At 41.2% G+C, this 26,434-nt stretch overlaps 1 protein-coding gene and 1 long non-coding RNA gene across 2 annotated transcripts; one reads left to right on the forward strand and one right to left on the reverse strand.

Annotated features, from left to right (window-relative positions):
* The first annotated feature begins 45 nt into the window (after positions 1-45).
* Positions 46-26,434, forward strand: LOC134466482 (uncharacterized). The gene is made up of 4 exons (XR_010038311.1): positions 46-139; positions 363-696; positions 17,526-17,640; positions 26,099-26,434. It is a non-coding gene; the product is annotated as an uncharacterized LOC134466482 (long non-coding RNA).
* On the reverse strand, positions 5,885-7,889 carry gjc2 (gap junction protein gamma 2). The gene has a single exon (XM_063220380.1). The coding sequence runs from the start codon at positions 7,868-7,870 to the stop codon at positions 6,620-6,622; it is 1,251 nt and encodes a 416-aa protein (XP_063076450.1). The 5' UTR covers positions 7,871-7,889; the 3' UTR covers positions 5,885-6,619.

Below are 26,434 nucleotides of genomic sequence, written 5' to 3' on the forward strand. Positions count from 1 at the left end.
CTGGAAAGCATGCGCGCGAGTTGACAGCGCCAGCGGCGCCAAGTGGGTTCTTCTTCGCGGTCTCTGCTCTGGCTGATCGGCCAGCACTGAAAATAATTTGAATAACTGAAGACCATGTGTTTAAAAACTTAGTAAAAAGGTAAAGTTAAGTCAGCTATTAACGACGACATAATCCTCCTCCACTTCACAATTTCTTGATCAACATAATCGTGGCCCATTGAAATATGATCTCTGTTGTAGGTTGCGTTGATTTGCTAGGCCTTGGAAAGTCATTCAATGTGTTCTGCTGCTGGCCTATGTAAAAACTGCAAAACGCACTCTGTTCTTCCAATGTCCTGATTTATAGTGTCTCCTTTTCACAGATGCCATCCCCTGAAGCTTATCAAATCGGTCTGGGTTGGACAGGTCCTATTGCAGAATCATGTGTGGGTTTCCCCAAACAAGCCACTATCCATTAGGCTAAATGACAACTCACAGTGGGCCTAGGCCTAACCTTGAGACAAGAGGGCTCCCAGCGTGTTATACAGACACCCGTGTTACCACACTGACAAAGACAAGACGTGATAGTCCAGAGAGCAACACCAAGCCAGAAGCAAGTGATGTTCTGAAAAGGTCGCTGAGTGTATGTGTGACAAACAACCAGAAGAGGGCAAGCGAAGCAAAGAAGAGATGAAGGGGGAATCAAATCACTGAAGGGTGAGTTAGTTAAGGAGGCATATGCAGGCCACTATAAACTTTTCGCTTTTGTTAATATGCGGAAAATATTCACATTCACATGGCTTCTGAATAATAAATGTTAATTTTTGGTTTGTAGAAATGTTTGCCATCATGTTGGTCCTGTGGCGTGTGGCAGTGAGCTTCTACATGTGAATAGGAAGCCACTATCTTTGTGTGTGTACATCAGGGGTGAGGAACCTTTTTCATTCGAGGGGCCACTTCAAATTCATCCTAGGGCCGTAATAGTCCTCTGAGGGCCGTAGGCCTACTATGAACACAAACCAGGCTTTCCCCCTGCACTCTAGGCCTATATTGAAGGCATCCACCTTTAAAACAGACACAGTCTCTAGGTCCCCTGAATATAACTTGATTGTATTGCAAATGTATTTTCTAAGACTCCTTCACAAAATATATATATTTCATGTAAAGCTGCATAACATTAAAACTATATCGGGGGCCAGATAAAACAGCCTCAAGGGCTGCAAACGGCCCTGACATAGGTTCCCCACCCCTGTTACATGGAGGCCATACAAAGGGGACAGTTGTCCCGGGCCAAGGGAGATAGGGGGCCCATAATTGGTTCCTCATTACATTGTATGTATTGGGTTGGGTGGCCCTTTCAGACTACTTTGTCCTGATCAAAACCATTTACACACCTCTGTAGAGAAAAGTACTAGATTAATAGAAGACACAATTAAGTTAATCCCAATATTTATTTCCACATTTACATGAATATCTACAAACAGTTTTATTATTTTAAGGCACAGGCATGTGAAATAATCTCTAAAGGTGCTCTCAGTAGGCTTCTCTTTTGTGTAATTCACTCAATTGCGACAAACAACCAGAGGAGGGCAAATGAAGCAAAGAAGAGATGAAGGGGGAAATCACAGAAATATATACTACTACTTGTAGTAGAAATCATGATAATAATGATAACTTAATAATAATAATGATAATGACAACAATAGGAAATAGCATAGATAGTCCCTCTATTTAGAATTATAGGGGAAATTATCATTGTGTTTTCAGCCACAATGCCATGTAACACGGGCCATGAAAAGAACTCGCTCATAACACACATTTAAACAGTTTAATGTTTAAACTAAGCAGTATTTCACTTTTTATGCTAAATCCTTTGGCTTACTCTTCATTCAATTCTTATTTGTGCTAAAAAAAGTACGCTTTAACCACAAGTGAAATGTCTTTTTGCACAAATTAAATACTGCCCCACAGTGTTCAACACGCCACCAACATCTGACATGCCAGTGTGCAAAATGTGACCCTCAGTATTTTGCTTGGGGTTTTGCACAGCCGATGTGCTCTGCTGTCTTTGCAAATAACTACTAAGCACGCAATTAAACCATTCCCTTCCCCATTACTTATTTTCTTTTGCCGGTTGCTAACATTAGGTTTTGACATGCGTTATTTTAAACAAGAAAATATAAGTGCTAAACACATTTAATTTACCCAACTGGACATGTCAGGCCTACTGTAAACACTATGAAATGTTATGCCTTTGGCCAGCCAATCAGCATAATTCAAACACCTTTACACATATTATTTATATTATTGATGTAATTAATTTAAAATTGTAGATTTCTTGCGGCTGAGGTCAAACGTCATCATTGTGAACTTGTCAACCAGTATTTTACACTGGTATCATGACTTTCAACTGATACAACTTGGTCCCATGTGGAGATTTGTCAAATCATAAACAGGACTGCCATCAAAACTCAAAGGGTGTCTGGCAACACAAAGGTTTGAGTTGTGCCACCTCACAATGTCTAGTGGGCCAGCACCCTTTCTCTGCTCCTTCAGGGCCATAAAAGCAGAACAACAACAGTAGTCATCATGATAGCAATAAATATCAACAGTTGAGCGCAAATGTTCGAATGTTTGAATATTAATACAGCAAACATACAGTTGCAGTTATATAAGAAGTAAGCTCACGTTACCTTTTATTCTTAGCCAGTGCCTTGCTTTTACTAAACAATCAACGGTTGCTATCCAAGAATTTTCAGAAAGGGAGAGAGTGCAATTGAGCTGAATTTTCATCAGTGTGTGAGCTAACTTTTTTGTGTGTAGGTAATGTATAAAAACAGGGGCATAGGGCCTAAGCCTGTGTGCTATGTACCACCAGCTCCCATGGACAGTTTGTGCATAAAAGGTTAATGTTGTCTGGACAAATAAAACATCAATTCCAACCATTTTCATGTAGATGTTGACAGGGTGCTAAGTGACCTAAAATCAAATAATTACATGTATGACATGTAGACCGTTAATTTTGCAACCACAAATGAAACTGTTTGTATGTTGATATGGTGCTGGGTGACCCCATGTCAAACAATTCAATGTTATAAAGACATTTTTGCACAAATTCTAATTTAGCCTGCTGAAATGGACACAAATGATTCCAACCATTTTTCAGTCAGTTCAATGTTAGTGTGCTGCATGCCCAAGATCACCAAACTCTAGAATAATAAATATCATAAAGATGGTGTGTGTATTACACATGTTAATTTTGCCTGACCACTCATGCACAAAAGATGCACAAATGAATAAAAATAATACTTTTATTCATTCTGTATGTTAAAACATTGGGTGCTAACTTCAAATGGGTTAAAGTGCTTTGCGCTTTATCTACAGGTTCACCAGTCTTGAGAATGCTATAATAATTGTGTGGTAGATGATGAGACATCGAGAATGAGAAATCATTTCTATCTCAGTGACTATCATGAAGGGGATAAACAGTTAATTCAGGCTGTTTACAGTCGCCTTCTTTTATTTGGTGCTCTCTCACTTTCCTCCCATGGCATGATTAATATAACACAACTGTAAGCTATGTCTTCACCCGTATAAACTTAAAGCTAAGTGAAATGTGCATACTACAATACAATTACACTGTTAATGCTGGTTTCTGACTATCGTGTACAGTAGGCTACCGTACGGTACATGTGCGGTGCAGCACTACGCTGTAGGGCTGTAACGATATTGGATCGAACCGAGAAATCGTGATGCTCCCTTTCAAAGTTTTGTTATTCTTCAGTCCAGAAAACAACCACATGATTCAATGTGATGATGCTTTAAAGCTGCTGATGATGTACATTTCAGAAATCGTGGGGTGTATCGAACCGTAGAAAAAAAAATTGTGATACGAAACGAATCGTAAGTTGAGTGTATCGTTACAGCCCTACTACACTGGGACTCAAAGTTGAATCTATTCTGTTTTCCTCAGAATATTACATTTGCATGAATAACCTACATTTATTGAGATCTTAATATGGTATTAACATGTTAAAAAGGGACCACCCTGTCCAACCCCCCTCCCCCACCCAGCTCTGGTGACTCCCACTTCCCCACCCTACTTCGATGACAATTCTGTCATTTTCAATGTCAAACGTTGTATCAAAAACTTATGCTTACAGATAACTTATTTGTATGGATTTGTGGGCTCAGTCTGTACATTGTTAGTTCTGTACATTGCAGGTAAATGTATAATATGAACACTTTCTAGAAGACTCTCTTTTGCATTTGTGAACAGGAGTGGGCTATAGATGTTTAACAGACAGCAGTTCCTTGTTACTAAATGTTCTTGATTTGAAGGTAAATGTGCATTACTTACACAAATTATTAAAATAACTCTTATGCATATAATGCCCACAAATAAATATACAGATATGTAGATATTCAGATGTTTGAACTCTCATAATGGACTGCTGTCCATCGTAACAGTTTCACATTTTTTTCACACAAGACGAAAAACATTATTACACAAAATAAACTTAAAACTCATTCAACTACCTCATGAAATCCATAATTAAATAAAGATTGTGCACTTAAAACTGTGCACTGTCTGAATGACTCATACTGTACATATCTAAAACATCCATTTGGTATAGCTTTTTGAAAGTAAAGATATATAGATCCGCTTGTTGTTGATCTTCTGAAAGGTAGACATAACAGCTTCAGACAACTATTTACCATTTCTATGTGAAGAGAATTGAACTCATGCATGCTTGTATGACACATGGCCTTTCATGTGAAATGAATCTCTACTTGTAATGTAATCACACAACTGATGTAAATCATTAGGCTATTATGGGGAAGTACTGTAAACCCATAAGAATGCTGCTGCATACAGTATATTTAAGACAACCTATGAACATGCTAAAAGTACACCAGTAAGATAGGCCTACAGTTAAACTACAGAATGTTGAGTCTAACACTAAGGCAAAACATAATAAAAGAAAGAATGTATTGCTAACAAGATTTTCTCTGTCAATTGTCATGACAAAGTTCACAGGTAATACAGGTGGTTAAGACCAGGCACATTGTGCTTGATCCTGTAGTGTTAGCCAAGCTATAGTTAGTTGAGTTCTGATATGCAGTGTCAAATGTTTGAATGATCCTGCACAGCTCATCCTCAGTCGTTGTACACACCTGCAATGGGGGTAGTCAGGGCTTGACTCTGTCTCCTGCCCACTTAGCCAGGTCACACCCTCCTAGACGCAACACTTTCTCGGTACGAGATTTGAAAGTCGATGATAATCAGGCAACTGCCCACTGGCCAAATACGGGCAAAACTTGGCTGTGGCTAGTAATCATTTTCACAGTCTCACAAGTCACTTTGGCAGGCAGCTTGTAGTTGTTCAGATGTTTTTAAGTGTATTCTTTTTTTGTGGGGAGGGGGGGGGGGGGCTGCCTCTTATTGAGATACAAAAATTAAGAATGGAACAGGAAACAAGTTGGAGAGAGACTGGGAGGGGTCGGGAAATGACCTCAGGCTGCTCAAACCTTGGGTCCCCTCCATGGCCATGCAGCCTTTTCATGGAGCAGTGTGTTAGTGCAGTGTGCCACAGCACTCTCTATCTGTATTTTCATGTACAAATCCCATTTCAGTTAAGGTTTGGATACTTGGACAATTGAAAATAGAAACAAAATACTGTCTTTTTCAAAACATTCAGTCAGTACATTAGATGGAGAATAGTGTGAAGACGTATCACTTGTTAAAACTGCGCAAAAGATTGTTTCTGGGGAAATATATGGTCATTTATAATTTTCATGCATGCAACATGCATCACAAAAGGTTTGGACAGGGCTAATAACATGTGGTAAAAGTTGGATAATGCACTAAAAAACACACAAGGAAAAACATGTATGTACTTACTACCAACATGAATGGACAAATGTACTGTTAACAGATTTTTTTTTTAAAAACCTCTTGCACATACATGCCAGAGATGATTAATAATTCAACTTGTTGGCTGTGGTCTACTCATTTGGAGAGTTCAAATTTATGCTGAATGATACAGTATGTATGGTTTTGAACAGCGTTAGTAGCAACCACTACATTGGATGTTGAAATAAGCCCTTTACATATTGCCACATAATTGCACCATATTGAATTATCTGTCATGCTTCAACAGTAAAGCTGTATCATAATGACAACCAGATGATAAAATGGCAATTTAACAGCATTTTATTTGTCCTTTCCCTACTTTTTTGACATTAAAATGTATACAATTTCAAATTGGCTTATATTCTCCCCAAAACAATACTTTTTCTCTGTGTTAACCATTGGCATGTTGTCAAGGCACAATTCTTCCTTTACTTTTTGGATTGAATGTTTTGAAAATGATAGTATTTGTTTTTCACAATTGGCCAAATGTCGTATTTTTTCAGATTCGGTTGTAGGACGCTATGTCCATAGCACAATATTCTTGTTTTAGCACTTCATCTTCTGAGCTAAGATGTATCACGGTAAAGAAAAAAAATACTTCACAAGAGAAATGTGGCCAGTAAAAAGGATGAAAGGCTTGAAAGTGACTTGGGAGAACCAGCAGACACTGTAGCCGATAAGTAATAAAAAAAAGTTAATGTCAAGCCCTGGTAGTAGTAGCTCTCAGATCCACACGGATGTCTTTCCATTCTTGACTATGGTTCCCGCCTTCTCCGAGGGCACCTTGGGCCTGGCGCCCTGCTTTTCCTGGGCCGTGTTGACCCGGTTCTGCTCCGCCATAGTGCCGCCGGAGACTGGGCTGCTTGTTCTGGAGGTCTGGGCGTTGTTCTTGGTGCTGTACGTCTGAAAGGCCATGTCCAGTTGCTCCTGGGCCACCCGTAGGTGCCGGTGCAGACTGGCCAAGTCAGTGGGGATGTTCTCGTCGGGGCTCGCGCAGTGCTGCTCTTGAGCCGCATTCGCCATGTTCTGCTCGTGCGACACGAGGCTGTTGGGCACCTTGCTTGGCTTGTCCGACTTCATGACTAGGTTGTAACCAGGCGGAGAGGCCTGGATGGTGCGAGAGTAGGCGTAGCTGAAGGGCGGCTGGCGGCCCCTGCTCCGTCGCCTGCGAAGAGTGTCTCTGAATGCGCCAATGCCTAGATGGAACATCTCGCACACGTTGAGCACCAGGCACAGGCAGCTCACCACGTACATGATGAGGAGGAAGATAGTTTTCTCGGTGGGTCGAGAGATGAAGCAGTCCACGCGGTGTGGACAGGGGACTTTGCTGCACACGTATGACGGGTTGACACGGAAGCCATAGAGGAGGTACTGGCCTATGAGAAAGCCGATCTCGAAAACGGCCCGGGACAAAAGCTGGATCACGTAGAACTTCATCAGCCCTTCCTGCATGATCCTTCGCCGGCCGTCATGCTTTGGGGGTTCCTTGGCTGTGTTGGTCACGTCGGGCTTCGCTTCCTGTACCTCCGAAGCGTCCTCATAGATCATCGGCTCTGCGTCGTCTTCCTCTTCCTCTTCCATTGCTTGCTCTAGTGGGTGGCTGTCTCGCCACCGGCTGCCTTGTCTCTTCCTGTGGTACTTGCGGTACCTCCGTCGCTCGTCCTCGGACGAACGCGCAATCTTGTGGATGGCATAACCGAGGTACATCACGGATGGAGTGGAGATCATGATGATCTGAAAGACCCAGAAGCGGACGTGCGACAGGGGTGCAAACGAGTCATAGCACACGTTGTCGCAGCCGGGCTGCTTGGTGTTGCAAATGAACTTGGATTGCTCGTCTGAATAGATGGACTCGCCCCCTACAGCAGTCAATACAATGCGGAAGATGATCAGAACAGTCAGCCATACTTTCCCCACAAATGTGGAGTGGTTGTGGATCTCTTCCAGGAGACGTGTGAGGAAGCTCCAACTCATGGTGGTCACTGAGTTGTTTCAACTACAGTCTGAAAAGAAAAGAATAACAAACGAAAGCATTAGCAGTGTCAATAGCCAACCCAAAGCATTAGTAAGACAAAGTATTTCAGTTTGGAGCAGAAATAAGTTCTGCTGACCCCATTTTTTTTAAACAGTGCAGACGTAAATATTTTCACATGAAACAATGCCAGAAGGTTGTTTATTTCAAAGAGATTTTCTACTGTCTCTGTTTTTTAGAATGTGAATAATTACAGATTTGGCACACAAATGGGGCATGTGGCCTCAGGTAGACAAGAATGTGAGAGTTCATTCAGGGAGCACAGATCCTGGGATGCTCCAGCTCTGAGTGAACACTGACTGACTGCCAGACTGTTTGCTTTTCCACATAATTTGACGGGATTTGATTGCATATACCTTGAAAAGTAACTTAGTGGTACACAAGGTCAGTCACCTCCCTCCCATCAAAAGGTCTGTGTCAGGTGAACTGGTTATGTGCTCGTCAAAGCCAAAATAAAATAGCTATGCATTAACTGAGTTCCAAGTGGTAAAATGGTAGAAACTCATGTGGTTAATTTGTGGACATTGAGACGTTTGCAAAAAAGCAACAATTTCAAAGCCAACAGTGATAAATATTTGTTATGTTATACATGTTGTTTGCTTGGCAAGCTGTTATAGATGTCTGAATAGATGCCTAGATGCCTGGATTGCTGATATTTTACCATAGCCGTCTGCTGAGGCTCAGTGTAATATGCTGCCTCCCGTTTCCCGATGCAAAGCGTGAAACCCTAACATCTGCACCGAGGGAAAAGAGTGTGCGTGGCCACAGATGGCAATGCAGCGGGCTTTTCCTCGTTGCATGAGCACTCGGGGACATGGGGTGTGTTTGCATCACTGGAGCCACTTCCAAAGTATATATATTTTTTCCAAAGTATATATTTTTAAGCACTCCTCTTCTGGGAGAGACTGTTTTGTTGGTGGACAGGCTGTTGAAACACAGAGTGGCACTGGCTGGCTGGGGGTGAAAGCTCACACGATACAAATGTAGTTGTGACCCACTCTGGGTCAACTGTCATGCCACCCGTAGTCTTAGGAATGCCTAGTAGTTTAAAAAAAAGAAAAAAATGTCAACCCAAGCCAAATTTGATTTAAAAAAGCCCACCACTAAGCATTATTTAAATCTAACTACACTGTTACTAAATTAATTAAAACAAAAAAATACATAAAGCAGTGATAACAATAGTTATAGGAACAATATATTCATAAGTCATAATTCTTCCTGATTTGAATGCTGCTTGTCATGTTTATGTAACGTATAAGCTTGGAATTCTTTGCTACTTTTAAAATAATATTTTAAAATAATTCAATATGTAGAAAACAAAGAGAAGCAAACCCAAACATCCACATCTTGTGTACACAGCACATTTTCAAAAGTGGTTGAGCCATACAATTTTGTGCATCCACACCATTTAATTTATGTATACTTTAATTGAGACAAAGGCAAAATTGCATTGCAAATCTCAATGCCTCATAATGCACAACTTACAAAAAAATTACAACACATTCCAAACAAAATTCAACCTAATATGCGGACGCACCCAGACTTGCAAACAACTACTTCCACAATTCCTCAAAAGCTGAACCACTAGGGCTAGTGATCTCCAAAAGGTTTGGAACAACAGAACCCACCTTGTGGAACTGCACCCACCCTGCCCGTCCAGCCACAAGTCGTCCCTGCATGGTTGCCCGTGCTGTCTAAACATCACCAGATGAATGACTTCTTTGCCCAAACCCATGGTCCACGCTGGTGCCCTGACCTGCCTGCCTCAGCCAGTGCAGGAGTGCAAGGATGGAGAGCCCCAGAGAGGAGTCCGTAAAACTGACAGTGCGGGTCCTCTTCCACAGAGGAGCTGAGCCTCTTCCCTTCTTGTGGTCGCCTTCCGTTCTGCATGGAGTCTAGACTGTGCAACAGCAGCCTTCTGTATGCCCAAGTATGAAGCATGGATGGTGTGAAAAAAAGAGAAAGAAAGAAAAACAGAGAGCCAGGGGGTTCTCTGCTGGCTGGTCACCCTGATTCTACGGGTCAAGCGCTTGATACTGGAAAGAAATGAACACCCGTCTTATTAGTCATTATTTACCATCATTATTTAACCACTTCTGTATATGGACGGCTCCGTTGCATAGTTGCATGGTTACAAATAGTGTAAGTGGAGGTGAAATCGCTACTGTCTCTCTGCTCGTTGGCAAACTATGAGGATATACATTTAAAACACATATGCACATGTATAGTGAGAGAGACAGAGGTCACATCCCCTCCCTCTTCTTTCTCTTTATCTCCCTCCCTCCCTCTTTCTCTCCCTCCCTCCCTGTCTCTCTCTCTCTCTCTCTCCCTCTTTCCCTCCCCCTTTCCCCCTTTTCACTTATTCTCTCTCTCTCTCTCTCTCCCTCTCTCTCTCTCACACACACACACGCATACATACACACACACACACACACGCACGCGCACACAGGCATGCATACACACACACACACACACACACACACACACACACACACACACACACACACACACACACACACACACACACACACACACACACACACACACACACACACAGCTGTAAGCTATCACACAGTGAGCCAGTTGCCTTCGAAATGCTATGATGCAAGTATTAAGATGGCAGAAAACGGCCACAACTGACTGAAACTGGCTTTATTCACTGGCGTGCAGAAGAACATAGCAATGGAACACACTGTGTCACAAGCCACAGACCCGCTGGAGTGTGCCCCACAGGTACATTCAGTCATATCCATCGTCATAATATTTAGACGTTCCATCTGGGCAAGTAGCCAGAGATAGGACACTGAAGCAGGTTGTGGTCTGCGTTGCATTGTGTCTTTTCTGACATATGGCCTGTGTGTTTACACTGAGTGCTCTTTGTTAAGGATAGCGAGGGGGACCACTATAACGTGTGGTGGATGAGATGGCGGTGAGCCGCCTGGTTCTCAAAAATAACTCTGCACTCCCTCCGCATAAACAGTCGGCAGTGGAGAGAGGGCAAGAGCATGGCTGTTAGCTCTAAGGACTGCTCTCGAGACGAGAGGATGCAGAGCATGGCACGCACGAGACGGGAGCCCGGTTCAGAAGCAGCTCTGGGGTAGCCCAAGGAGAGATTAACCGCCCACTCCTCTCTCCACCTCCCAGCATGCTCTGCGTCTCAAAAGGCAGGGGCACATCATCACCTGCGCAACGTCCAATAACGTGCCCAACAGCAGTTTGTTTGGGGAGATGCCAAAGCTTGAACAATGTTAATTGAATAATCTGCAGTCAGATGAGAGGACTTGTTACCACCAACATTGCAAGATCACCTGGGGGGAATTTATCGAAACCAAAGTTGCTTACTACATTAGCTACTTTGTTGCTTTCAATGCATTTTTCCATTGGCAACTACCGAAGTTGCTAACAGGCTAACAACTTCCCCTTTGAGAAACTCACCCCTGCATTAGATACAGACATGAAGAATAAAAACAAAGGCAGATCTTGGTACTGTTCGAAAGACAAGGTTTATTTGACGTTTATTTCCTTGCTGAAACATAAACTCCCTTCTCCTGGAATACCTCACACTTATTCAGGGACACTTTTCAAATAATGTGTCCCCTTTTGTCTAACTTAAGATCAAATTTGGCAAGTGACATGAACCTTTCATGTCGTCTAAGTGACTAAAACACCTTTTATGTTCTCTTGTAGGAAAGAAAATGTACCTGGCTTGTGTTGAAATAAGATATCTGTTTTTCGTCTCAGCTGATCTCCCACCCCACAGCTGACTGTGAACTTTTGCAGTTAAAATTGAACCAAAAAAACCCCAAGAAATCAAGAAACCTGATTTGTCATACATGAAAATGTTTACGATCATTTTCCCCATTATTTATCTTCAAGCTACTTTGTGTACCCCTTGTGTAGCCTTTCTCATCAAGATAAATTATTACCTTCTCAGATTCCAAGATGGTGGTCATAAATGTGTAGGGTCACACTAAATGGAGTCAAACATGGCTCAGATCATGTATAACTGTACATCTGTATGGAAGCACATGTTATAGTTACGATGCAACAGTGCTGTGAGAGGGCTTTGACAGTCTATAATATGCTGGTCTGATAAATGTCCCCCTGTCAGTCGTAACAGTTATTTAGCATTACACAGAAATGTGTATTTTAAAACAAAACGTTCAGGAATTTCCTTGTCAGTGCTTGACAGGGATATTTCAGTTAATCCAGCCAGCCCCTTACGTAATCCTCGTTACATTTATTTTCCCTCCCAACCAACTGAAGGAAAGGACTTGTCTTTATTGACTGGGGGGATCATCCACACTCTCGGCAGGCAGGAAGAAGAGGCATGATAGGGTGCTGTTTGCTCACTGAACAGGAAGTAGCTCAGTCAGCCGCCAAGGATCCGTTGCCTTTTGCACTGAGGGCCTCAACCCCGTCTCGGCCTGCTCTGCTCTGCTCTGCTCTGCTCTGCTCAGCTCAGTGTGGTGCCCAGGATCCGAGGGCAAGGGCCCTTTGTGTCAGCATGTCTCACAGCATACATTTATCTGGCATGGCATGGCATGGCATGGCCCGCCCCCCAGACAACACGCCCCTCCATGCAGAGTGAGATGGTTGCTGGCCGTCTGATTGCAATCGGGGGTGTTTGCTGCACAGACATGTGCTGCTTTTCTTTGAACCTAACTTAGTGTCACGTGTTACCCTGTGTTAGGTCACATAATTTTATTTCAACAAATCGCCCAACACCCAACCAAGCATGCTGAGCGCCTGCGTTTGAGGAGCTAAGAGGAGATACAGTATATGTTTTGACCACTGCTTCCTGAGAGTGATTCCAGATATATCGTTTCTTTAAACAACCGCAATAAGTGAGATAAATATCCACGTCCTCGGATTGACCGCCATTCCTTAAGGCACTAAAAAGAACATTGAAAAACTGAGACTGCTGAAACGGATTGAAAACACAGTGCCACGCAACACGGCCACTCTGTGAAATGAGGATCCACAAGCTTGTCGGCTCTCTACACCCAATGTCATTTCTGGAGTTGTTCTTGGGGAGTAAAGTTGATGTAGGGGGACTAGGGGTCTTGTTTATGTAACAGATCAGACACAGCCACGTGACTTGGATGAGCCCTGAAGAAAGACTGACACAAGGCACCAGCAAAGCATCTACGCAACGCAACCCTCATCTTCCCCCAAACATAATGCTAAAAACACACACGCGCGTGCGCACACAAGCACACACAGACACACACAACAAACCATGTGCACCCTACAAAAAAAGTCGGACGAGCAATAGAAGCATCATATCAGGGTTCTCCTGGGGCAACCCCACCAGTTCTGGCCGTCTAATTTGTGCATTTCTCCTTTTGGATTGGCCAGGCCTGTGCCAGCCTTGGGTCTATGGCCCCTCAGCCGGGTTTGACGGATACTTGAGTCCACTGAAGCGACTCGCAACGGGAGCCCAGCGGTGGATGCCAACATTGCCTCGGAAGCTTCCCTCAACCAGGCCTGATTCTCAGAGTCAACACTTGCTTTAACTGCAGTGAGGGCGATGCATGAACCACACACATACGTAGGCCTGCACAAACAGTACACATACACAAACACATACACATACACATACACATACACATACACATACACATACACATTCACATACAGTACACATACACATTCTCTCTCTCTCTCATACACATACACACACACACACACACACACACACACACACACACACACACACACACACACACACACACACACACACACACACACACACACACACACACACACACACACACACACACCAGCAGAGTGTGAGCTCTCACTGGAAATCAAGACTAATGAAGTATGTGTGACTTGAAGTGCGGTTGGTGTGAGCTGAACTCACACCACACTGAACTGACTTCAATGGGGTGGCCACATTTAAATCATCTGGAACAGTGCACAGTCTAAGAGGCTCTGGAAATGTAATGTATTAATTATGGATTTCAATTACAAAAAAAAAACAATGTCAGGCTATGCTGTAACAGCGGTGTGAATCAAAATCCTAAATTAAAGACGCGGGTACTGTATATAAATTCAACATAGCACAGTGGTGAATGTCATTTTAAAGTAGAGTTGTGGTAGTGTCAAAATGAGTGACTCAGGTCAGCACGGAAACATGGCCTCTCAAATTGGCAACTTCTGTGGGAGACAGACATGGACCTTCAAGTGAACATCATGTAAACAAAGGATGCCTATGCTGACCAAGTCCTAACATAACGATTTCCTGTTCTAGACAATTATCGGTAGAAGAGGAGACTGTACAGTCACGCTTGCCTTTGTGTAGAATAACCATCTCTGCAGTGCTGAGGAATTCGCGTGAGAAGTCTCCCCATTTCAGCTATGGCAGCCTTGCTACAATTTTTATTATATTAGTGTAATGATAAACTTGGTAACGCGTTAAAGTAAAAGGCACTGTGTACTAATTCCAAGAGAAACTCAAATAGAAAGGACAGCACGTCTAGTCACTCTGTATTGCCCGTCAGACGTTTCGGTGTCCTTTCGGTGTCCTTCAGTGTCGGTTCCCCTGTCCTTTCTTTTTGATTTGGGTGATACCTAAAGCCATTCAGCCCTGTATACTGTTTATGTTAAGAGCATGTGCATTTCTTTATCTAAGTCTTTGAAACATCTTACATCTCAAAGTCCCCTGTAATATAATCATATTTAATCAGTTATTTCAAATGATAGAGAAGTTCAAATATAACCAAATGATCCATTTGGCTATAAACCTTACATGTATTCACATCTACAAGTTTTGTCATGGCCTTGCCATGTCATGTTTGTAATAATGTGCACAGCATTGTCCCTGTCAAATACTAAACAACAAATAAAAAATAAATAAATAAAAGTAGGCTATTACATATAAAATATCTATAAACTATGTAAACACTATGTAAAAACTATGTAATTCTATGTAAACACACCTGCAGGATCTAAAAGCAGAGATATTGTAGGGAGGACATGACATAATAGGCCTATCATCCTTGTGAAGACAGAAACACAATCCGAACCGAGATGTGTACCGGTAGATTAATAAAGTAAAAATTTCACACACGCACTCATAGACACACACATACACACACACGGGTGCTCTCTCTCTCTCTCTCTCTCTCTCGCTCTCTCTCTCTCTCTCTCTCACACACACACACACACACACACACACACACACACACACACACACACACACACACACACACACACACACACACACACACACACACACACACACACACACACACACACACACACACACACACACACATTGGGCAAGGAAGATGACCAAGCTACATGATAATGCCCACTAGATGGGGTGTGTGTGCTGTTCAGCGCTCCTTGTGTGGTTGACTACTGATCAAAACCAGGTTTTTACAGGACAATTTTAATGAAATATTTTAAATGGTAATATGAATTCCCTTATCGTCATTTTGGGAAATAAAGCTTGACGTGGAAGAGGGCCTCAGGCTAAGGACAGGTTGGAGTTATTGCGATAGAATCTAGAATTACAATGCACTTCAGTGGCAGAAGAGGCTCTGCTGACCTGTGATTAGCGGTAGACTATAGGTATCACCCCATAACAATAATACAATATGCTAAAGGTCACCAATTGTCATTGTACTGTATGCTCTAAAGGGCAGAGGGATGGAAGAGGTACCTTGTGCTCTGAAATACCACAAAATGTATTTTATCTACAAATAGATTTGATGTTAATAACATTAATTGCAGGTTTCTGTAAATGTATACCTGCCCATTTATGTTTACAATGCCGTTTAACTCAAGTTTTCTTTCTTTCACTAGGTGGCAGTGTGTTTAGTGAATCAATTGTCTCTTGCGTAATACTAAATGTCACAAGGCAGAGACAAAGCATCCTCTATCCTTAGCTACGTCACCGACTGAACCCACTGCATTAGCATGCCATCTTGCTGCAGTGTAAGAGAGACAAATGATTGCGGGAAGAAAGCTTTGTTGGCTGCTCACTTTATTACCAGTCCTAACATCAGTTCAACTACCCTACTTTACTGGTGGTGCAGTCAGGACACACACAGACTATGCTACTTGCTTGGGCCCCTCAGGTCATGAGCCCCTCAGGCTGATACTCTTTAAAAGGCAGCAAAGGGGAAAAAACATTTCCCAGAAAGGGGTAGGAGTTTGCAGGGAAGTTGATAGGGGTCAGTTGTCGCACGCCCAGGAAGAGAGGGAGCCCAGAATTGGGTCCTCATTTTATTGACTGTATTGGGAGGGGGGCCTGCCAGATGAGTTTGTCCTGGGGCTTTGCCTGGGGCCCAAGCAGAGTGTAAAGTCACCACTACCTGGAGCAAGGGCAGTAGCTCTCGAGGTTATTCCTGGACAATTTAATTTCCTAGTACAGTAGGATGCACACGTGTGAGTCTTCTTATATGTGTATCTACCCTGTCTTCAAACACAGGAGTGAAATTGAACCCTGAACTGTGTACCATAAGCTTTTATATGGGGCATGTACTTAAATGCCACGTTGCCACACTGTAAAGAGTTGATAATTATAGCCTGTTTATTGTTAGTCTCGGAAAGACAATCTTTACATGGGGAATCACTTACTGTAAGCCTACTGCACATGACATGAGGTTCATGAGGTTCAAATGTAACCACGCATCATTGTTATCAGAGGTCAATTTCGGGTCAATGGAGAAACATGAAATACCATGGACACATGCCTGTGTGCTTATTCTTTACCAATAATAACTCTGAATCACTTACTGCACATACCGGTAATAATAACTAATTGAGGTTCAAATGTAACCACACGTCATTGTCATCACAGGTCAACTTTAGGTAAATGACCTAAAGGTTAACAACTCTAGTGTTCATCATACACCTTTGCCTCACATTAAAATGCTGATATCAAGAGGGATGTCCCTCTGTAGTAGTCCATTTGAACTGATAAGATCCAGCCAGTGGATCTTATCAGCAGACATGTCAACTGATAAGATCCACAGGAGCTTTTGCATGCTGTGAAATACAGTACAATTTTACCACCCAAAAGCATTGTTCGTTCATTCATTCGTTCATTCGTTCATTCATTCATTCATTCATTCATTCATTCATTCATTCATTCATTCATTCATTCATTCATTCATTCATTATTTCTATAGCATTATACACATTTGTGTAACTGATTTCCTCTTAATCATCAACCTTTCCAAACATTTCATTCATTCCTACATTTTGAAAGGCACAGTGAGTCTGAATCAAGGCTGATGATTTCCTGCTCTCCATTTCAAGGATACTTTATATTCCTTGATGTCAAGGGGTCTAAATGACAAATTCAGATAGCTGATTTGACAACGCACGCGTGAAACCCACCCAACATTCAGAAATGATTTTACGTGGAGAAACATGAACCACATGCCTGTGTGCTTATTCTTCACCAGTAATTCCTCTGAACCCGCAATCATAATTGTGCGGCCTCTACCTAATTTTGTAGTACTTCTTAGACTCATCTTAAACATGAATGGCAAATGGGCTTACACTGTCAACTGAGTCAAGATCAATACAAATCTGTACACATTCTCTGATGCACTATTTGCTTCTCTGCCCCAGGTTTGGACACACACAATTCCTGTGCATCCACTCAACTCCTCCAGTGCTTAGATGGAACAGCAGCCTATGGTATGGCACATTAAATGAAGGACAACAACTCACAACAAGTACCAAGGTATTCTGTCAAAGACTGATTAAACTCATACACATATTCTGTCACATCTTTCTTTACAGGGTCAGTGTCCAATAATATTGTTAAGCTGGCTGTGACTAGATACAGCATGCGTGCCACAACAAGTGAGCAGCTCCGAAAAGCTGTCCCCTTATACGCTTGCAGTAAACCTACAGTACAGTATGAATGTCCACTGACAGCTTTGACTTGGCCCGAGACAAAGTCATCTGAAAGGCCCCTTCACTTTACAAAGGCCCCCTCTTGTTACATACAATGTAACAAGGACCTAATTCTGCAGGGCCCCATGATATATCCTGTATGTGAATGTGTCCTGTATGTGAATGTGTCCTGTATGCGGTTGCTGGTTTGACGCAACTCTCCAAGTAAAGTGTATGAGCCAGATTTGGCGGTCGTGTACTTGGGTGGTCAAAGATGGCCGACCCAGAAGGTCCCCAGGTGAAAAAGTGGTTCAATTTAGTACAATAAAAGCACGACTGAAGTGTACTTAGCATGTTAAAAGCGCACTCACACTTTTTGTGCTAAGAAAAAGTATGTTTACAATATGCTTATTTAAAGTGTACTTAAAATTAGATATAATTAAGTTGCTCTCAAAGAAAGTACACTTTGCGAACCATACATAAAGTGCACTTAGAAGATGTTTGGCTAAAGTGTATTTAGAGGAATATACTAATAGTGTTCTAATAGTGAACTTACTAAAAGTGTATTTTTTAATAACATATTGCAATTGCACTTTTTTAAAGTGCACTTTGATTATACTTCACCCAAGTGACTTCGAAGTGTGATTTTCTATAGTGCGCTTTAAAGTAAATCACTTTAACATATTGGAAGTATACTTTTTCTAAGTGCACTATGATTGTGCTTCATCCAAATATATTCAAAGTGTGCTTACACAAAGTGCATTTACCCATCATGCATCATCATGCATGTACCATCATGCAATGCACTTCTTGGAGCTAAATTTCTCAAACAGAAAGCCATTTACCTCTAGGAATATCTTTGGTTTGCATGAAAATATTACTCATTGTTATATTCTGCATTTATTGTAGGAGTTTTAACATTTTAAAGTGGTACACAAAAAATGGCCATGTTCCCACCGTCATTATGATGGTCACGTATATGTTCTGGTATATATAGACTCACACTTCTCATGACATCATGGTAAGAGGTAAGTTGGAACTAGTTGTTCAAACAAAGAATTAAGGGTCACCATTCGTGATCAATTCAAATGATCAACTGCAGGAAGGTGGAACAAGAATGAAGTAAAGTGAAATGTGTATCTGAAATCTCTGTAACAATGCAATGATTGTAAATGTCAGTCGTGCTAGGCATGCATACTGTATCACTACTGTAACATGTGGCTGTGTGTAATGTACAAGCTCTGAGAACCAGCATGGATTGTAGTATTACATTTATATTATTCGTTGTACTTGGGAGTGTACTGTAAATATACTTCAAGCATACCTGTTATATATTTACAATACTTAATATGATATACTTTTTACATACTTAAAATGTTCCAATGTAGTCCAAAGAAGCGTGAAGTTAATATACTTTTATTGTACTTCTAGTAACAATAAAATGTTATAGAAGTGTACTCAAGCACACTATTAATGCCATACGAATGCATGAAAAGCGTGTTTGGAGCATACTTTCAAAAGTATGCTTGTAGTGCACTTAAAGTTGTCCAAAAGCGGTGCCAATTTAGCATCCTCAGTGTGCTGCAAGTGTGCTGAAGTACTGCTTTAGTAGTGCTTCAGCGCACTAATAGTGCAATGAAGCGCACTTTAAATTGCCGAAAATAGTACACTTTGTACTAAGTACGGTCAAAAAAAGTACACTTTAAGTATATGGGTTTTTTCACCTGGGTCATCTTGCAGCACCACCATCTGCTGGAAGCAAACTCTGAAACAGGCCTTCGTCCGATAGTGAACATTCAGCTACACACAGACAGCTGTGATGGACATTTCTTTGTCAAGCATGCCATTGACTTTTTCCCGACTCATCTGAGGCATCACAGCTTTTGTCAGCTCTGTCTGCTCTACCTTAGTCTGCCACACCCAGGGACAGATTAAGATTGCCTGGGCCCCCTAGGCGACAGGTTGCTGTGGGCCCCCTTGGAAGGTTCATTTCACGACTAAATTATATAGACAATGTCTTACAAAACTGGGAATTTTGGCCAATCGGGGGGCCCCCTGGCAGTGGGGGCCCCTAGGCTGCAGCCATATGTAGCCTGTGCATTAATCCGGTCTTGGCCACACCCCTGTACTGAATGGCATCACTGCATCACTGAGCAAATGGTTTCTGGCTGAGATTTTAGATGCCGGTCATGAGAAATCGTGTACTAATGCAAGATAGTAGCCCCATAATGCCTGCAGTTCCACCAGTGGAACGCTGTAATAGTATCGGTTATTGAATAGTTAACTACCATAGTACTACACTACTATGACATAACACAGCACCTTCAGTAATGCCCTGTGACCATTCTGGTGACAGCAAACTTTTAATGCTGTGCTTTAACAGGATATGCTGGTATGCTCACTTAGGGTGTCACACTTCATAGGACATCCATATTTAATATATGTTGTTTATGCTTTATATTACTCACATTGCTACGTGTACATTTAGCATCTTTGTTTTAACTGTGTCAAAAACAGGACTCATGAAGGCTTTTGTGAATGACCAATGGGAATGTAGAGAAGGAATTACTGGGTCAGTGAGAGTAGAAAATGATCCAAAGGGTGAGCATTGTGCTCCAAGACATCAGGTGTCCATCAATTTTGGTGAAAACATAAATTAGCATGGGAGGGACCATTGTATGGTTAAAGGTACACTGTGCAGGAAATGGTCAAAAAGGGTACTGCAACTATGCTGCTCATTGAAACTGGGCTGCCTATTGCCAAATTTGATCTTTTCATGAAAGTTTACTAAGTAATAAACTAATATTTTCTAGTATGGCCAAAGAACAGTCATTTTTGCAGCTAAAAAAATCCATTTCTGGAAATTCTAAATGGTGGACTATGGAGAAGAGCCCTCTTTTCATGTATGAAAAGTGCAGTTTTATCCAGTCATAATGAATACTTAGAATTTGATGGTGGTGGTAAGTAGGGCTGGGTATTGCAGCTATGTTCCTGTATCGATTCGATTTCGATTCTGAGGGTTTTGAATCGATTAATCACGATTCGATTCGATTCGATTCGATTCAATTCGATTCACTCCGAATCGATTCAATCCGTTCCCTTTTTGGTGCAAGGATTTCCCCCAAAAGATGCTGTTGCCTATTTTTATATAAAAATGTCAAAGGGCTGTGGCTTGACAGTGTTAACAGATTGCTAATTTGTAATAAGTAGGCCTAGGCCTAATTGACTAATACCTACTGGGTATTTTCCATAGACCTAAATGAAACAAAAATAACAAAAAGAAAAAGAGCAAAAAAATCGATTTTGTGCCCTGTGAATCGATTATGTGAATTTTAAATGATATCGATCGATTATCGATTGAATCGATTATTTTACCCAGCCCTAGTGGTAAGTATTCATGAAAATGGTAACATTAGTGAATGGGTAACATGAATTCTGGAAATAAACAACTAAAAATCTTACTTCTGAAGGAGCCCAGATGGCCAAACACAACTTCATAAACTTGCATAAAATAAAATGAGCATGGAGCAGTGTGTGGCATTTTCATTTTGTGATAATATTTAGGTCAGTGAGAACAACAATAGCAGCCTGAAATGCATGGCGATCGGCTAGGAGTATGATTTACTTGTGACCGGATGAACTTGTCTGATTTGAGTGTGGACTTTGACCTCATGTAGTAGACAGAGCTCAGTTAACCCTCCTGTTACCCTCAAATTTTGGAACATCTGTGATCCTTGAGGTCAATTTGACCTCAACCACTTAAATGTCTACAAAACCAGTAGAAAACAACACTTTGGCACATGTTTATGTCTCAGATATGTATTATTTCTCTTTTGGTGACATAAAAAGTTCTTTAAATATATACTAGCAGCACCCCCACACATAGCCCACACACCAAAAAAACGTAATCTATGACTAGGCGAAAAATAGAAAAAATAGCAATAAAATGTCATTAATTGGTCTAAAAACAGATGGACACATATTATTGAAATTTTAGTGGCTCCATATACTCCCTAAATATGCAATTCTATTACTTATAACATTTGAAAATAAAAAACAATTTTGATTATCATGGATATTATCTATCTATTACCATATGGGTCAATTTGACTCTAAAAGAAATAGACATATTCCCAAACATTCAGAAGATTTTTTAAGTCCAACATTCATTTTCCTTGACTGTTTGAATGTGTATTTATAACACAAGTGTAATAGTTAGGTAAGAACATGGATACATTGCCAACCAAGAGTTTCGGGAACATCATAGAAAATCATTGTTTTCTACATTATTTCTATGCTTGAATTAGTGTGCACATAAGGAAAAAAGCATAAGGAGCGCAAAAAAGCATAAGCAAAAATGAGCATGTGCTCCTTGTAGACATATTACATGTTCATGGTGGTGGGGTAATGTTTGAAGGAACAGGGCTAGCAGCTTGTATGTTTACTTCTATTCACTATGTATGCCCACTGGAGAACTTGTGGTATGGACGTCAATGTGTATGTCCTTCACAAAAGTTACAGCTGTTGCTGTTCCTGCCTTCTCTATGTCAGGTAGCACCAGTTTATAACCAATGCTGCAGATAACTATGTCAATTTGGAACACCATACTGAACAGAGGAAAATAATAGCACCATTATGTCTCAACATAGCAACCAACCTTGAGAACGCATCCATCTAAAGAAGTACAACGGCTTGTCACTATCAGAACAGTCCATTTCAATATTTGGATCGCAATCATAAAGCTTCTCTTCAAATATACTGTACCATCACTTATAATTATGTATGCTGGGCACAGAACAGTCTGCACAGCAATGCTGACTATATGTGACCCATCTTGTATAGCGTTTGTGTGTAGTGGGAGGGTGCAAAAGTAGCTCCCAGGGTACAGTGCTGGGGGGGTTGCTGTGGTGGGTGCCATGATGGTGCTATAGGTACAAAAAGGTTCAGTTGGTGGATTTTTTTCAAAATGTCAATGCTGTAGTAGCCACCACTGTCCAAACTGTTGCCTTGAATTAGTTTTGGGCCTCCCCCATGTCATTAGTATTTTTTAGTTATCAGGGGCCAAACAAAAGCGAAATGTTCAGAAGAAACATGGCTGAATAGCTTATTTTCATGTATTTCACATTATCTAAACAGATTTTAACATTTATTTGCAAAATATGGATGCTCCATTTATGTTTTATACACTTGAAACAATTGGGGTCAAATTGACCCCAAGGAACACGGATGTAACCAAAATGTGTACAGCACTTAGGAAAAACATTTTTGTTGAAATTTCACTTTTTTCAAAATTTTCCCATCTATTTAGGAAAAGACATCAAAGATGAGGCAGAAGAAATATGTATTTCATGTATTTTTCAGGTGTTAAACATTGAAAGGGGTCAAACAGACCCCAAGGATAACAGGAGGGTTAAGTGGAATACGCAACCTATACGTCCATATGTGTTCAACCTATACTGTTTGTTGAAAGGTCAATGAACCATGAGGAAATTACCTCGACTGAAAATTGGCGTCAGTGCATGGCAGGACACACTTGCTGCATGAAAATTAAATGACAGTCTGATTGTACTCAAGAGAGAGAAATGCTGAGCGCTCTCCTTTGTTGAATTAACTCCTATATGCCAGTGTACTTGATGTCAAAATACAAACGTCCCTTCCTCAAAACTTGTCTCTATGTAAGAGCTGCCTGACGTAGGCCTAATGACTACCAATTGTTGACAGTCTGATTGTTTTGTGTGTCATTTTGATCCACAACACAATAACCAGAATTGTGAAAAGAAGCAAGTTATTACCTTAGTTGTGAATACCCTTTCCCATTGCCAGAGTCAAATCCTGTCTACAGTATAAGTATATTTCTTTAACAACAACTACTACTACTACTAATACTACTACCAATACTACTACTGCTACTAAGGAGTACTGCTAGCAGGGACAAGTTAGGATGATTCTAAGGACCTGGCATTGACATGGGCCCTTTGAAGTGTATTTATTTCATATTTTCGTAGTATTTCCTTTGGGCCCAGGATTTCTGGCGGCTCTCAATTCTGTACATTTTATACATGTTTTTGACAGCAGTGTGACCCAGTAGCACTATTCAAATGACAAGTCGTCTTATGCGCAGAAAAAAAGGAATTGGTCCATCAGATAGACACGAATGCTGAAACACATACCTCTCCATGGCGGATGGTGGCGGACGGGGATGTCCAAACAATTCTTCCAGAGTGCCAAAGATTCTTCCTGTGTGCAAAGAATTCTTGCCGTGTGCAATCTTACAAGCTCAGAGCATCCACGGATGGCTTTCAGGCTGCAGTCCACAACTAAGGCTCCATAACAGAAGGAGGACTGAGACAATGGCTCATTTTCCTTCAAAACCCCTCACCACCAAGTACAGGGAGGGACATCCAGAGAACCGACCACCGGCCAATAGCCCCATTGTTCTCACGGCTGTTCTATCATGGGTGTTCTTTCTAGGCTCTCCTGGTCCCACATTTCATCAGTCAAGACATCCCTATAACCACACATCCATTACATTACATTACATTACACTTAGCTGACGATTTTATCCAAAGCAACTTATAGTTATTTCACAGGGTATTGGTTAAAGTCCCTGGAGCAATGTGGGGTTAAGTGCCTATAGATCAAAGGCACTTCAGCCATGGATGGAGGTGTAGGGAGAGGTAAGGGTGGGATTCGAACCTGCAACCTCAAGACCACCTTAAGACCACCTCCCAAACTATTAGGCCACATCCATTCAGTGTGAGCGAGGGTTCGGCGCACTACACTGCAGCTTTTGAGGCATAGTACTGCTCTTGGACTCTCACAATTGAGAATGCAAAGTATATACCATGCGTGCCCTGGCACTGCATTTTATTCATCAATCAATTTCAATCATTCGTTCGTTCATTTTTGGAAAGCATGGAAGTTTGATCACATTTAAAGAAAAAAACATGCATGTGTATGTCTTATGTCTGGAATAAATTTTCAAATTTTTTTCAGATGTGAAATTATTTGTACTTCCTTTTTGAGTAGTGTATGTTTTTTTCAAAAGCTATGTAATGGACTAACCGACACATTTATTTAGTATTTGAAATACTGAAGATACAGTCCCACAACAGTAACATATAGCCTACAACACCATATCCTGTTTGGGAAAGGAGGTCCCTTGCACTCTAGCCTTCTTCGTGCTCGCAGTCTAGGACTGTAGTCAGTAGAAAACAAACTGGTCCACTTCAGAGAGACTGGGCCAAGGATGACTGGAGCACACAGGACGCACTGCGTCAAACCGTTAGTCATGCTTGCACCACAATGAAATAACAGAAACAAGTATCATGTGTGCTCTAGTCATCCTTGGCCCAGTCTCTCTGAAGTGGATTAGCTCGTTTTCTACTATATCCTGTTTGTTTACATTCTAGCTCAAAAAAGGCTGTTATTCTGGCTGTGTTTTGGTGTCTGTGAACTTCGCTGGAAAAAAAGATATTTTTTTCTTTCTTTCTTTCTTTCTTTCTTTCTTTCTTTCTTTCTTTCTTTCTTTCTTTCTTTCTTTCTTTCTTTCTTTCTTTCTTTCTTTTGTTTTAAAAAGTCTCCATTTTCCATGCGCAGTATTTCCCTGACACACCATTCTGGTTTTACACTGAAACTTAAATCAGCAATGGAAATGTTATGTACATTTTACATACAGTAACTGTACCATGCTGCATAGAAATGTTTCTTAACAAAATTCCTGTTTAAAGAATTCCCCAAGAATTTGGATATTTTCCCAGGCATCACGTATTGTTAAACCAAATTACATAGAGTGGTGTAGGCATGGTCTGGGGTTAGGTTAGCACAGCAGCAAAATTTAGTGTTGTTACATGACAGAAATTTGTGCAAACAAAATAGACTGAGACACATTTCCAGGCACACAGCCCTTCCCTCTCTGCATTTTTATCTGTCTATTCCTGTCAGGGCTGCAGGGCTGCAGCTTTTGCTGGGCATGGGGCAGCAGGTTAAAGCATCTAAACTTTCTTTAGATACGTATTGTACAAATAGACATTACATATTGCTACGGTATTATTAAAGGTCTGTGTGATTGTTTAAGCACTTGTGTATGTTGTCCCTCTATAACAAATACTGCTACTACTACTACTACTACTACCACTACTACTACTACTACTACTACTACTACTACTACCACTACTACTGAATGCTGAGAATGTTGCTTTCTGACTAGACTTTTGTTGTAACTTTAACACTTTAACCACTTTTGTGTACTAATATCCATGATTCTCGTTTAGTTTCTATTTCTTTTTACTATGTTCCTACAGCCAGTTTTACGAGGACATTTGGCAGAACAGCAGGAGGGAAACACAGGCAATGGCTCAACCAATCCGAGCTGGCATGTAGGTGGGTGAGGTATGTAAAAGTTTTACTACCAGCCTAAGCTTTTCAAATGTTACCTTTGTGACTGAGTGTCTTATTTAAGATAAAAGAAGCTCTCTCACTATCTATCGATAGTTTCAAGGGATGTGCCAAAGCAAAGGCATTAGAGATCTTTGACATCTGAAACTTTTTGTGACCACCTCATTAGACGAGTAGTTATCCATTAGCCTGGCTTTCAGATCAAGCTTGTTATCCATTCTTCCTGTTCCTGAAATGCATGC

This window comes from Engraulis encrasicolus, chromosome 16 (assembly GCF_034702125.1).
Source record: "Engraulis encrasicolus isolate BLACKSEA-1 chromosome 16, IST_EnEncr_1.0, whole genome shotgun sequence".
Lineage (NCBI taxonomy): Eukaryota > Metazoa > Chordata > Actinopteri > Clupeiformes > Engraulidae > Engraulis > Engraulis encrasicolus.